At 34.8% G+C, this 15,578-nt stretch overlaps 1 protein-coding gene across 17 annotated transcripts in view; it reads left to right on the top strand.

The window, feature by feature from the left end:
• The window catches only part of Huwe1 (HECT, UBA and WWE domain containing E3 ubiquitin protein ligase 1), a 143,034-nt gene that overhangs the window by 49,496 nt on the left and 77,960 nt on the right, over window positions 1-15,578 (top strand). For all 17 annotated transcript variants that reach the window (XM_077107133.1, XM_077107132.1, XM_077107135.1 and 14 more), the window contains 11 exons: window positions 6,996-7,058; window positions 8,968-9,045; window positions 9,750-9,797; window positions 9,879-9,947; window positions 10,564-10,663; window positions 11,963-12,063; window positions 12,207-12,357; window positions 12,499-12,626; window positions 13,046-13,186; window positions 13,400-13,505; window positions 15,227-15,376. In XM_077107133.1, coding sequence (XP_076963248.1) covers window positions 6,996-7,058; window positions 8,968-9,045; window positions 9,750-9,797; window positions 9,879-9,947; window positions 10,564-10,663; window positions 11,963-12,063; window positions 12,207-12,357; window positions 12,499-12,626; window positions 13,046-13,186; window positions 13,400-13,505; window positions 15,227-15,376 — 1,135 coding nt within the window. The remainder of the gene's footprint in view (window positions 1-6,995; window positions 7,059-8,967; window positions 9,046-9,749; window positions 9,798-9,878; window positions 9,948-10,563; window positions 10,664-11,962; window positions 12,064-12,206; window positions 12,358-12,498; window positions 12,627-13,045; window positions 13,187-13,399; window positions 13,506-15,226; window positions 15,377-15,578) is intronic.

Raw genomic sequence — 15,578 nt, 5'->3', positions numbered from 1 at the left:
GGAACTCAGCCTGCTTTTAGAAACTGATTATCACTATTTCATATCTTTGTTACATTGAATGTTTTGACAATTCAGAAAGTAAGGGTTAAAGATGCAGAATGTACTTTTAAATGACACACATGGATATTAAAGTATGAATTTTTGTCAGTTTTAGTTTTTGTGAAAGGTAGTTCCATTTTGTTCCTTTGCATTTTGCAATACTTCAGCCTTTGACAGGTGCACTGCTTTTTGTTCTGGTTTGGGCTAACAGAGAATATAGATCAAGGTTGGTTTCTAGTCCTGGACAATTTGGAATCTTGACATGTGTAGTATATTGCTGCCTTTGGTCTATTATATTTGTGTGTTTGATCCTTTGGTGTGCTAATATAGTAAAAGAATCTTGCAGGTTTAAGGGAAGATAGTATTATCCTATGGGTTTAGTAATAGTAGCTCCCATTCCTAGTACCCCTTATTAAATTTTCTTTTTCTTTCTTTCTTTTTTTTTTTTTTTTTTTAGAAAAAGGAAAAAGTTGTATTCCTTTGCTAGTGAAGGAGCAGGATCAGGGGTGTTTTACAGAAGTGATTCAAAGACTATTTCACATGTTTTTGTTCAAATTGTAATTCTTTTGTCATTTTGGAAGGTAGCCTTTTTTTTTTTTTTTTTTTAGGAGAGAGAGAATTTTATTATTTATTTTTAGTTCTCGGCAGACACAACATCTTTGTTTGTATGTGGTGCTGAGGATGAACCCGGGCCGCACGCATGCCAGGCGAGCGCGCTACCATATGAGCCACATCCCCAGCCCCAATATATATATATTTTAATTCTCAGCAGACACAACATCTTTGTTTGTATGTGGTGCTGGGGAGGAGGTAGCCATTTTTGAAATCTCTGGTGCCTTCCCTAAGTCTAGATTACTTCATTCCTACAGTGGGTGTGTGCTCAAGGACAGATAATTGATAGGATGGGGAAGAAAGGTAACCCTGTTTCCCCTGAGATTAGGGAGTAACAGGGAGCAGGGAGAGAGGAAGAGAAAGAAACATGTCCATTTTAAAATAAGTTGCAGTGTCAGAACAACAAGGGCTATATTCAGAGCATAAAGCACTGTTACATTTCTCCACCCCTCGTCATTAAAATTCAAAACCTTAGTGTTTCTCTAAAATGTAGAATTTCCCGAGAAGTATGATTTATGGGTGTGGGCTGCCTTTCCTATATCTTTGGATCTATAATTCCAGTTCTTATAACAGTGATATTAATAGAAATCTTGGTTTATGTCTTTTTATCTTCTAGTTAGCCTCCCGAATATGAAATACTTTTTGTTATCCCTGCTTTGTGCAACAAATATGCATTCACTTGCATGTTGAGAAATAAAGACTTAATTCTGTCAGTAAATCTAAGTTAATATTGGTTTCTCTAACTGTAAAATAGAAATCGTAGTATCTGTAATATTATCTTGGAAATCTCTAATATCTTGTATTACTCTGAATAGTAGAACTGTATAATAATCAACATTACCTAGATTCATCTTGTTGACAAAGTAAATTTTTCTTCTAATAAAAATGTGTTCAGTATTTTAAAAATGTAGAAATACACAGAAGAATATTTATAATCATGCTGTATCACTTTGGTACATTTTCTTAGTCTTTATGTATATTTCATTAAATGACTCAGGTATATATACTTCTATATCCCGGTTCATTTACTAAATGTGTTAGCATCAGTGTTATCTCTATATAAACTTTGTGTAAGTTTGTAAGAATCCATTTTTTATATTTAATACAATGGTACTATTCCGTAAATTTAACAGTCGCCAACATTTGTGAATCAAGTTTGGGTTGGCCTTTTTAAGGATTTAATCTTATAACATTTAATTAGAGTGGCTTGGTTCTTTTTTAGGTACCAAGGATCAAACCCAGGAGTGTTTAACCACTGAGCCACATCCCTAGCCCATTTTAAAATATTTTATTTAGAGACAGGGTCTCACTAAGTTGCATTGGGTCTTGCTAAATTGCTGAGGCTGACTTTGAACTCTTCCTGCCTCAGCCTCCTGAGCCACTGGGATTACATTGCTTGCACTGCTGATGGATGATATTTTAACAGCTTGCTCACTGTCCAGGGGGCAATTTAGAGAGATCCTACCTCATCAAAGTAAAATTAGGGTCTACTAAGTGAGTTCAGTGTTTAAAAACATGAATCTATAAAAGCATTGACAGAAATAAAGTATAACTGCATGCTTTTATGTTGTTCAGAATGGGGAAGATCTTTTCAGGAACAAGATTAATACCATGACAGAAGAAAATTTTTTTTCTGTTACAGTATGACCCTCTTCTGTGTGTGAATATTTTAAATACTGTCAAATGATGTCAACAGTGGTTATCTCAGGTTTCTTCATATTTCTCATTATTTGGGTAATTTCTAATATTTTTCTATTATGAATAATGCTGTAGTGAATACCTTTAATGCATGAATATTTAACAATATTTTACAATAGGTGTTTTCCATTAAGTTCTTAATGAATATTGGACCTGTACTTTACACATTGTTGTCTCTTTAATTCTCAGAAGGATGCTTTAGGCATCATTTTCTCAGTTTTGAAGTAAAGATCGTAGAAATCACTCACTTGTTCCTGGTGTTGAAGATGACCATAGCCCCCTCTTTAATCATTCCTGGTTCAAAATTCCTCCTACTTATATGCATATTTAAAATGAAAGAGAAAGCAAGAGCAGACATATTTTTTTTCCTGCACTGTCTAGCAAAAGATTTGTCTGTTTTTGTTAGATCATTTAAAAGAACCAATTTATGATTTATTTTATATTCTTTTGTATTTATCTTTGCTCTGGTGTTTATAATTTCCTTTTTTCTGCTTGTTTTTGGGTTTAATTAGTTCTTTTTCTACTTCATTGAGTTTAAGTTACTGATTTATTTCATTTTAACCCATTTATCCCATGATTTCAATTCTGTGCATATTTCACAAAATTGACACAAGTGCATTAAAATAGTTTAGAAATCATAATCTGGAGTGTATAATCCTTTGTATATATTCTCAAATGCTATAATTGTTCACCCATTTTTTCAACAAGAAATACTGCGAGTGATATATTTTAAAAAGTTGGTACATCGCCCAGTACCTTTATTTTATTTGTTTAATTTTTATGTGGTGCTGAGGATTGAACGCAGTGCCTCACACATGATAGGCAACCATTCTATCACTGAGCCACAATTATAGCCTGCAAGTAGTATATTTATTCTTAAATAAAGTTTTTAAATAGGTGTCCTAGATGTGAGACAATGAGACTTAACAGGTCAATGTACATATTTTAATTTATGGCATATTGTGTTTTGTTTTCATTCATTTTAAGGAATTTTCTAATTTCCATGTTTTTTTTTCTTTGACCCATTGGTGGTTAAGAATGTACTTGTACATTTCTGTTACAGATTTCTGATTTTTTTGTTTTCTTTGGAGAAGATATTTCGCGTGATTTCATTTGTTTTAAATTTGTTGAGGTTTTTTTGTGGCCTAACATGGTCTATCTTTTAGAATGTTCCACATGTCTTGAAGATAAAGTATATTCTATTGTTGGATGAAATATTCTTTATATGTCTGCTAGGTATACTTAATTTAGTGTTTTTTAAGTCTTTTGTTACCTTGTTTGGATTTTGTCTAGTTACTTGTGCTTGCCCTGGAAATTACAGCAAGTACTTGTTAATTCAAATTAATACCAATTTGCTTTTAATTGTAAATAAAGTATTAGCTATTGCATTGCTCTGGTTCACTTCATCCATTTTATGTTGTTGTCTTCATCCAAATTACGTATTTGTATATTGTGTGCCCATCAATGCAGTTGTGTGTTTATTGTTTTATGTAGTAATCTTTAAAAGCACATTTTTAAAAAAGGAGTTCTAAACCAAAAGTACATTAATTCGGAGTTTTTCTATTTATCTATGTAGTTAGGTTCTCAGTTTCTTTGAGTGGATTCTTGTTCTTGTCTAGTACCCTTTGATTTCAGCTTGAAGGACTAGCATTTCTTCTAGGCAGGTCTGCTTGTAGTGGCTTCTCTCACAATTTTAGAAGGATAGTTGTGTAATATATAGAATTCTTGGTTGGTAATTTTTAAAGCTCTTTGAATATGTCATCCCACTGCGTTCAGGCATTCATGGTTTCTGTAGGAAAACCAGTTGTTTGTCCTTACTAAAGATCCCTTGTGCTGAATTTAATAAGTCACTTTTCCTTGCTGTTTTCAAGATACACTCTTTGTTCTTAGCCTTTGTCAGTTTCATTATAATGTACTGTTCTCTAGGTTTGAACTTCTGGAGTTCAATGAACTACTTGGATTTGTAGATTCATATATATCTTTTGTTAAACTTGGGGAAAATCTCAGCTATCATTTCTTTAAATGGCATCTCTGTCCCTTTCTTTTCTTTCCTCCTTGAAATACTGATGCATACGTCGGAACTTTTGATAGTGTTCAACTAATCCATTAGATTTTTCCTTTCTATATACTTTAATCTGAAGTGATCTATTTTCATGTTCACTCCTTTTCTTCTGCCTGCCCAAATCTGCCACTGAACCTCCTTACAAATTTTTCATTTATGTCATATCAATTTCTCTCTCTTTATTGATATTCTTTGGTGAGACATCATTCTTGTCATTTTCTTTAGTTTGTGTGTGTGGGTGTGTCTGTGTAATGATTTCTTTATCTCCTTGAGCATATTTTAATGTAATTTGTTTTCTGTCTTTGTCTATTGTATCCAATGTCCATATTTTTTGAATGGTTTGTATTTGTTGTCTCTGTGTATAGGCCATTTCTCTTGTTTCTTTGCATGCCTTATAAATTTAAAATCATTAAGTCCAGTCATTGTGGTTCCAGATACTCCTCACCTTACATTGGGTTTATTGCCAATGAGCCTAACACAAAGTCAAAAAGTTGAAACATCATTGAGCATCTATAATTTCATAAAGTATGTGTTATGTATTGCCACTGAATTAAGCTATAGTAGCTTAGTGATCATCTAGTGATTTGCTTTAAACACCTAGAACCAAAAAATAAATTAAAATCTTCTGGTCTTTGTAGTGAGCTCTGTGTGATTGTTGGGCATGCTTTTGCCAGAAAAGCTTATAACCCTTCGATAGCCTTACTTGCATAGAGCCTGTCAGTCAGTCACAGGTGGGAGCTCAGGGACCTTCTGGGGTCTTTGCCAAGAATGTGCTATGCCTGTCATGAAACCTTTTAGGTTCCCAGTAATGTGTGAAACTTTCCAAAACCTTCATTCCACTAAGAATCTCATACTTCAGCCTTTCTTCCCAAGCCTTTTCAGTTTGTTGTTTGCTTGAACTGTATGTTTTAATGTTTTCAGCAAGTTCCTTTGCTTTTCCCCACCTGTAAGAGAGTTCCATATTAGGCTAAATAATGGCAAGCCCTTTGAGCTTGTTCTTCGGGAGTATACCAGACCAGCCAAAACGACCACAATTATTTGAGAGTTTCATTTTGCTTACAACAGGAATATGTCCTTTTCTCTAAGGCTGCTGTGAGCTGGGGTGTGTGGGTTAATTATCCTAAAGCTCTCATACTGTTTTTGTTTCAGCTGTTTTTGTTTTATTTAATAAGGCATTTCCTGGTTGCCCTAAACTTGATGAGTTTCCAGAGTTGTGATAAAGTTGATGGCAAAAGTTTTTGCCAGTATATTCACTAGTTTTGTGAAGGGATGGATGGTTCCTTGGGAGTCCCCTGCTCTGCCATTTTCATTGTCATCACTCCCCCAGAACAGTCTATTCTTAACCAGCTGGGAGACAGAAATTTCCCTGTGTTTAGACAGGCTTTCTAACCAGGGTTTCCACTAGAGAAGAAAGCCCTAATGTTGTAATGTATCCATTGTAGGTAACAAAATGTCTTCTGTGCTTGAAAGTGGTACTAGCGGTATACCATCCTTTGGATAATTAATGAGATAGTCACCATTTTTCTGTTTATTCTTTGTTTCATATATGATACCTGAAGCAAGAAAGGCTACCAGTAGTATGAAAAAGCTTATTTCTCAGTGGATAAGCAGATTGTTTTGACCCCTATACCCCACGTTTAGAATAGCATTCTATAATGGAGACCTCTGTGAATGGCAGCTTCAGGACTTAACACCATTTATTTTAAAAGATTTCATTGAGAAGTGATAATATGGTAATAGCATTTCATAATGAGGACACATTTAGATGTAGAGAGGATATACACCATATTAGGATGCAGTGATATCCCAGGTGATTGACCCACACTGGGTTCAAGTGAACATATTAAAGACATGGATTTAAGGAGCATTTTCACTTAAACCATGGCAGACATGAGTTACCTACAGAAGTAAGGGAAACATGGAAGTGATTTACTTATATATTTGTAGCTATGATGACTGGAAAATATTTAGGCTTAAAATACAATAGTAAATATAATGCTAAAATGATATTTCAAAGGCCATTGAAGATATAGTCTGGTTAGATTATATGGCTGGATTTTGGATTTGGAAGAAATTGAGCCATTCTCCTTAATACTTCAGGGTCTTGTTGGTGAGCTTTTAGACTTTGGTGACAAAGTACAACAATAAACAAGGCAGAATCTTCTGCCAATTCAGCTCACTTCAAAAAGAGAGGTCCTAGAAATTGAGTGATTTCACTCTGGTGAGGAAGGTGATCAAGGCAGTGTGTAAATGTAGGCCTGTTGAGATATTACTGAACTGTCAGCAGGCATGGGTGCAGGCATGTGGAATGCAATGGCTTGCTGTTGCTGCTTGCATTCTTACCAGGAGCAGCCTCATAGAACTGTGAAATTGATCTCACTGAAGGAATCTCCTTTAGATAGACCATCTTGCTTTGAATTCTAAGTTCTTGCTTTTATATTGTTCCCTCTTTGTGTTTGACCTTTCACATTTGATGTCTTCTCAATAGAATGCTGCAAACAACTACGTACTCTTAAATATTTTGTACATATAAGCCCATAAGACCATATGCATTGTCTTTACACTGTCTTTTTCCTTTTCCAAGAGCTGGGGTGGAAAGGAGAATGGATTTGGACTTGCAGAATGTTGCAGAGACTTGCATATGATGGTAAGTAACCTTCTAGGATGTGGGTGTCTTGGCAGATCTGTGGTCTTTCTACACCTTACTCTACTTGATATCAGGACTTAAGGAACCTGCAATCAGTTGAGATATAGCAGACCAGGAAGGAGTCTAATAATGCTTGGATTCTCATTGTGCTGATAGTAGATAAAGAATCTCAGATACAGCTCTATATGCCCATACCTATTTCTTGAGTGGGAAGTTTCATTTGTTGAATTAGTTTGAAAGTGATTTTTAAAACACTGAAAGTACAGTTGCTTAAATTGTCACATTGGAACTATCAGAACTCTGGGAAATATTTAGGAAGGGCTATTTGGAAAGCAATTCTACTTTTAGGATTATTGAGAATTTAATACTGTCCTTTATGCGTTCATGTTTACCCATCTGTCTTTCACCCATGCTCAGGTTATGTGTACAGGGCATCCTCCCCTCTGTTTAGACATGTTATTGTGGACTCACAGACACAGTTGGATTTTCTATAACAGTTCTGTGTCTAGTGTATATTGACAGTTGTCATGTTTTTTGTTTTTAATTTTTATAGCTGTTGATACATCTTTATTTTGTTTGTTTATTTATATGCAGTCCTGAGAATTGAACCCAGTGTCGCACATGCTAGGCAAGTGCTCTACCATTGAGCCACAACCCCAGATCAACAGTTGTCATGTGTTACAGAAATGAATGTGGTGAAATGAAGCAAATTATTATACCAAGCCTCCCCAACTTCCAGGATAAGGGTTCCTTTTCTGATCACAGAAACCCACAAATTAGAGCAGATTAGTTTCCCACATTATCTGGTATACTTTCTTTAGTATTTTGTGAATGGATATTAGTAATACAGGAGATGAATGTTGTCTGAGTTTGGAATGTTAATTTTGAGAAGATAATTTTTCATTTTTAAAGTTTAGAGGATTAATTCTGAATCTCCTTATGCATATTTGAAATTATTCTTTGCCACTTAGGCAAAACACTGGTATGCTATAGTAGGCTTGCACGATGTGTGTTACCCGTTTTAATTTTAGCTTATGTTGGGAAATTATACCCCCTGTGTTGGAGATGTAGCTCAGTTGGTAGAACACATGCCTAACATCTTTGGGACCCTGGGTTCTACCCCATCACTGCAAGAGGGGGAAAAAAAAGGAATTGTACATCCTTTTATTTATTTAGATTTGACATGTCATGAAATTTTGAAAAGCATAATGGGTACTTTCAGTGAATGTAATGCATGACATGTTTAAAAATTCAGAGTATAAAGGGGTATGCAAGTGGTTACCTCATCTTCAGAGGCAGCTATTCTTAGTGGTTTCTTTCAAGGAGACACCTTAATGGGCATGCTATTTTGATACCAATTTTGTTAGTCATGTTGTTTTTCTAGAATTAAAGAGGATGTATTATTGTGGTTTCTTTGTATGTACCTTTGCAGAAAAATACATGTCGTGAGATGTGTAGAATATTACAGAAAGAATAATTAGTATTATGAAGAAATACCTCAAATAATTTATTTCAGAAGGTTTCCGTGTCATTTTGCATTCATTAGATGACGTTGGTATTTCTTCCTCCAACCTTTCTTGGATTCTTACTCATTATTGCTTGGTGTATTTGCTCTTCTGCCTGTGCCACCCTGGAGAGTAACTGCAGAGAAAGGGCTCCTGGTAATTTACAAGTAAAAAATATGGGTGATTTTTGGAGCTTTGGGCTCCAGACTCCTGATTCTGTTTTGGACAAGTCTCATTTGAGCCCTGGTATAAGACAAGGAGTTAAAGGCACTGTAAGTGCTAAATATTCTGCTCATTCTTCTGCCAAAATGAGTTGGACACATGGCTAGAGTTTGAGGGAGAGTTGGGAGTCTTATATCAGTTGAAGCTCAGTATCTTATTCTTTGATGTTCTTTTATGCACAGAAATACCCACCCAGTGCAACTACACTACACTTTGAATTTTATGCAGACCCTGGGGCCGAGGTCAAAATCGAGAAAAGGGTGAGTCTCATTCAGACTTGTTCTGATACAGTCTGCAATCTACGGTAATTCGGTTTGACTTTTCTAGATCATCTCCTTTTTAAATAAGAAAATGTGTTGAGTTGCATTTTTGCCCTCCCAATCTAAGTATATCTAGCATCTTCTTTAGGAGTAAGTAATTACTTACTTATAGAGCTCTGCTCTGATAGAATTGGGTCTTAACTTACATAGTGGCTATAATTTATTTGGTCGTAATTCATATGACCAAAAGATAGGACTCCTATATAGGATATTGCTATGTCTTGTGTTTTTCTTACAGCCCCAATAGAGAGTTCTGATAGTTCAGGTTTCTCTACTTAAGCCAATCCTCAAGAAGTGTCTCTATTATGTTACACATAGGATTCTCTTCTACCTATAATATTTAATAAATAACCTTTTCTACATTAATGTTGCCTTGTAAACAACTAAAGTGTGTTTCATGGGTACAATCTTTGCTGTGAATACTAAAGCTGTGGAGATTAAGTCAGTTGAGGATTAATAAGGAACAAAGAAGAATAAAAAGGGGGTGTTTTGGAGGACTTGAAAGTTACCTTGAGTTTTTAAGAATGTTAAGTTAGTTTTCAACCCAGAGTGTCATCTCTTATTTTGAATGGCTCATGAAACATGGTGGAGAGAACTAGAGTGCTTAGTGACTTCTGACAGCTCTCTTATCTTTTTAATTTCAGACAACTAGTAACACACTACATTACATTCACATAGAGCAACTTGACAAGGTAAGAAGGATCTTTAGTAGCTAGTTGTTTAATGTTTGACTGACTTCTTATTTCTAACTGTATTTTTTTTTCCTAATGCAGATTTCAGAAAGCCCTTCTGAAATCATGGAGTCCCTTACCAAAATGTACAGCATTCCTAAGGATAAGCAGGTATATGTCCTAAAAATGTCCATGTATTAGTTGGTCAAATAGACTTAATAGACCATGTGCTAGGGGTCATGCATAGCACAAAGCCTGTCATCTTTTGAGTCAGACCATAGTTAATTAGGTTCTCTGAGCTTTTAGGTTCCTCATCTTTTATAAGACCAACATTTAATAATTTATTGGTAGTTAGAAGAGTTTGAGGAAAATGTAAACTAACTCATTATGCATATCAAAATAGTGGTACATTTCTTAACATTTTGTATTTACGAGAAAATGTTAATTATGTTAATTTTTTCTACTCATTTTGGCAGTGGTCAAATACTTAACTTGTGCTAAATTTCCCCTGTTTATCACCTATAGATTTAGTGATGGTTCTTGGCTTACCTTGAGGTGTTAGACTTTTGTGAATCCCAGTTTTGTCATTCCCATTTTTTGTTTGTTTGTTTTTAGTGTTTTGTTTTGTTTTTTTTATTAAGCTCAAATTGGATAGTGTAAATTCAGCTTGGTACTTTAGCAAAATAGCCACAGTAACCATGTTCCCAACCACACCATTAGGAAAGAGACCAGAAAGAATGTTCACCTTTCCCAGTGATTTCCTAATACAGGCCTTCTCTCTGTATAGATGCTGTTATTTACACACATACGGCTGGCCCATGGCTTTTCTAATCACAGGAAGCGATTACAAGCTGTTCAGGCCAGACTGCATGCGATATCTATATTAGGTAAGAGAAAAACACTATAATTAACTGATCCTAATTGAGCAGTTTGAACTTGGTTTCCCTTGAACTTCATCCCTCTTTTTTGCAATGAGGCTTAATTGTAGTTTCCTAGGTGGCAGCTTTAATTGAAAAATCACCAGCATTCCCAGGGTTCACTGTAGTCATTCATCATTGTTGAACTCCTTGAAGTTATACTAGAAGAAGATAGGATATGATATGAACCTTGTTGACGTGCCACATGGGTGTTGTCTTTTTTTTAAAATAATGTATAAATGCATAGTCATCTCCCACTGGTCCCTGCTCTTCTTGATGCTGTTTCATCTTCCTATCTCCCATCCTCATAGCGGTACAATTTTAAAGTAAGTGAGAAATTATTCATTAAATAGTTAATACTACATACCTAACTGCTTTTATGGTGGGGTACTAGGATGGAAAACATGGCATTTGGAATCAGTCCTGGACTTTTACCCTGATTTTGCAGATTATTAGCCAAATGTTTATCCTCTCAGCCTCAGTTTTATTTTATATTTGTATAATACTTAAAGTTATAGGCTGGTCTGAGGTTTAAATGAAAACCTGGAAAACAACCTCATGCAGGCAAGGCATGTAGAAAAAGACAACTGCAATTATTACCTACCTTCATTATGTTTTTACTTGTTGTTCTTCTAAACCATAAAATTCCTTCTCTCATACTTTTAGTCATACCCAGCATAACTTCTGGCATATTAATGGGTGCTCAGGAAATGTTTGTTGAAAACTAAATGAATGAATTCTAATAAATCATATTTGTTTTAACTTTAGGGGATTGTGTTCAGTATTATCTTGCTGTGGAATTGATTGAAAGTGGATTACATGCATTCTCAAGTTTTACTATAGTATCACATAAATTCGTAACTTACTCTGCAATAGTTCATTAATTCTCTTTTTTATAACATACATTAGTGTGTTCAGTAAAAACAGAAGCATATTAAAAGGCTAAATGGAAGTCTGTGTTCAAGGCATAGTGGAGTTATATCAAATAGTGATGTTATGAAAAATTAACCCCTCTTTTCCCCACTTCCATCCCCAAATGTCATTGTTCAAGATCACTGATAGTTTTTAATTGGGGGATCTATGGATAGGGTAGATATGTAGAGCTTATCTCACCATAGTTGATACAGTTCTCTTGAATTCAGTGATTCTGTCCTCCATTGATGTTTGTTGAAAGAGAATTCTTTCCCAGAACCTTGCCAGAAGATTTGTTGTTAAGCAGTGGCTTAACCCTACCTTGTTGCTTAAAAGTGTTTGTTTCTCCCTTTGCAGTGTATTCCAATGCCTTGCAGGAATCAGCAAACAGTATCTTGTATAATGGGTTGATAGAGGAGTTGGTAGATGTCCTTCAGATAACAGATAAGCAGCTTATGGTAAGTATTAATAATCTCTTTTACATATAAACCTCATAACAATTTGCCTTTTTGTTTTTCCCTAGGGATTTGAGCTTGGGATATTATTGTATTTTATTTATGACCTTTTTGACACATCCACTGTTTACCTTATACTCTTATAGGAGATCAAAGCTGCTTCTTTACGAACATTAACATCAATTGTACATTTGGAAAGAACACCCAAACTCAGCAGTATTATTGACTGTACTGGAACTGCCTCTTACCATGGATTTTTACCTGTACTTGTGCGGAACTGTATCCAGGCCATGATTGGTATGTTTTGATGGTGATTACCCTAAGCAAGAAAAGGATCCTGCCCTTTGATTTTTTGGGGGGGCTTGGTTTAACATTCTGCCAGCTTAACACCAAATTGTGAGCTTATTCTTTGTCTCCGTCTCTCAAACTCCCTTGTAGATCCTTCCATGGATCCATACCCTCACCAGTTTGCCACTGCTCTCTTCTCTTTTTTATACCATCTGGCTAGCTACGATGCTGGTGGTGAAGCCTTGGTCTCCTGTGGAATGATGGAAGCCTTACTGAAGGTACTCTTCTTTTTAAAAATTCATTTGTGAGGAAATCTACTAAGAGTATAGAATTGTACATTTTGAATGTTTCACACTGAGATCAGATAAGACATTGCCACATTAGCATCATGTTAGGAAATACCCTGATGAGAATGTATTTTAAGGTACTTTGTAAATTGTGCTGCAATAGTAGTAGCCTTTAGTATGTGCTGAGCACTGGGCACCAACTTTTTTCTCCCTATATTATTTAATTAATAAATTGATGTTCACATTACTTCAAGCAGGTTGAGTTCCTGAAGAAATGGGGCTATCATTGGCAAGAACCAAACGTAGAACACATGCCTTCCCCCAATACCCCCTAAGTGCATGTTTATAAAAGAATGCAATTTTTATCACTTTGTTAATTTTTTTTTAACCTCTTCATTTCTCCCTGGTAGGTCATAAAGTTTCTTGGTGATGAACAGGACCAGATAACATTTGTCACAAGAGCTGTCAGAGTGGTTGACCTCATCACTAACTTGGACATGGCAGCTTTTCAATCCCATAGTGGACTTTCTATCTTCATTTATAGACTTGAGGTACTGTTATCCAAGGAGCACTCTGCATAGGGTTTGTATACTGTGAGAACTGAGCCTAGAAAATTATGCTAATCACTTTAAAGAACCATCTTATCTCTTTCTTGTTTAGAAACCAATTCTGTAACCTGCCTGTGGTGTTCTTCATTATTGTTTTTTCTAATTCTTGAAAAAAAAAAAAACATACAGAATTTTCGTATTTTTCCTTGGTTGTAGCATGAAGTAGATTTATGCCGAAAAGAATGTCCATTTGTGATCAAGCCAAAGATCCAGAGACCCAGTACCACCCAAGAAGGAGAAGAAATGGAAACTGATATGGATGGTAATTAATTTATTAAGTCAACATTTTTGTTCTTTGTATTTTCCTGATTACCATTCTAATTTTAATTCTCTCTCCTAAACTATAAAGAACTCACTTGCATATGTATTTCCATCAACAAAACTTTTAAAGTGATTTTCAAGTAGTTTTTCACAAGGATAATCAGAAAAGGAAAGTGCAATTTATTTGAAGTTGAATTGGAATGTAAAGCAGATAGGGAGGTGCATTAGACTTGTATAGTGGCTCTAATCATATTTTTACTTATTGGTTCATTATGTTATTATTCCCATTAAAATATTCTATGGGACTTGGAGTATCTTTTTTTTCACTGCTGTACAGTACCTGGTATATCCTAGGAGTTTAATAATGTGTTTTGTAAGATGCATGCATAATATGTAAACTCTAAAATGAGACCTTCATCTGGCGATTTTGAAAAGAGAAAAAAGAGGTGAAAATGTTATTGGGTAGGGAACAACTTTTATCATAAAATCAGAAAGATATGAAAAGATATTCTTAATCTAATTTATTATGCATCTTTAAAAAAACTCCAAATGCATAGTTTAATTAGTGCCAAAAAGAAAAACTTTTCCCCAAAATTACTTTATTAGAATCTAAATTAATTTGTCTTAATTATCTGGGTTGTCATTACATATATCTATTATCATGCTTATGATAAAGGAATTAGAATTCATAATGATTCCATGTTTTACAGTAAATATCTATTGGATGCTGTTCCCTTTTTTTCTGATTTTATATCTGCATTGTTACTGTTGCTAAAAGCCCCCTTGCCCATTTTTTTCTAGTCTGTTGGGTGCAAGTTGGCATTCAGAGTTCATGGGTAAGATCCCAGAGTGTTGAGTAAAGTGTTACCTCTACCATCCAGTATGTTATAGGTGACTATTTTAAGGTTCACAGTTCATTATATATAACTGGTTGTCAAAATTTATTAAGCAGAATAATAATAAGTGCTTGCTAAAGTTTCAGACCCCATCTGCAATGATTCAGTAGGTTTCTAATTGGAAACCAGGAAATCTACATATTTAATAACTAGTCCTCAGTTGGATCTGTACTCTTAGAAGAATTTTATATAGTCAGTGAAAAACAGATATCTAAGCAAGAAGTTATTGCTTTTCATATTATGTGCATATGTTTGAAGAAACTATTTTACAATGTAAACAAATATTTTTATACATAAACAGTGGCTTATCACAATGGAATTTTACTATGTTTATAAATAGTAAGAAATGATTACTCATTGAAATCATTTTGTTCAGGTGTGTAAAGTATAAATGAAACTAGCTACAAGTTTGTTCTTTTCAGATATTTATCTTTCCATGTTTGCTTTTTTAATCACAGGAAGATGAGATCATAAATATACTCTTCAATTTGCATTGTTCATTCAGTGTATCATAGGCTTCCTTTCATATCAGTATATTGAATATTAACGTCCCAATGGCTTTTATTTTAATTACCTTCCTTCAAAAACCTCTACTTATTATCTACTACCTATAAGTAGTATAAGAAATTACATGTTTTACCTGTCACTTCCCTCTAACTCAATTTGGTGAGAAATATTGAAGAATTTCTTTTGCATGGTTGTTTTTAATTTGTATGTTTTGAATAAATTGTGATGTTAAACACCTTTCTATTTGTGGATAACTTTTTTCACAAACTTTTTTCGTTTTGGGGTTCAATATCCTAATCCTCCTTAACTTGTTCTTCAGTTGCAGATGTGACTATGGAAAGCAGTCCAGGCTCTTCCATATCTATGGAGCACCGACTGGAAATTGAATTAAGGGCATCAAGTTCCAACAGCAGTACTAGTATCTCTGGTCCTGGCCCCGGTTCCGGTCCTGGCCCTGGCCCCCGTCCTGGTGCGTAGGCACTTATTTGTTGAACAAGTCAAGAAGAAAGCTTTAGGGGGAGCTTATTAAGTGGTAGATTGAGAGGTTAGCTTCCTAAGACTGTACATGTTACTTCACCTTTTGGTGTTCCATTTTATTATAAAAACGTGTCTTATATAGCATTTTATAGTTTTCTAACAGTTCACACATTGATTACCAAATGAACTGTGTT

This window comes from Callospermophilus lateralis, chromosome X, assembly GCF_048772815.1.
Source record: "Callospermophilus lateralis isolate mCalLat2 chromosome X, mCalLat2.hap1, whole genome shotgun sequence".
In the NCBI taxonomy this organism is placed as follows: Eukaryota; Metazoa; Chordata; class Mammalia; order Rodentia; family Sciuridae; genus Callospermophilus; species Callospermophilus lateralis.
Note: the sequence above shows the minus strand (reverse complement) of the source record. Positions and strands in the feature narration are given on the sequence as shown.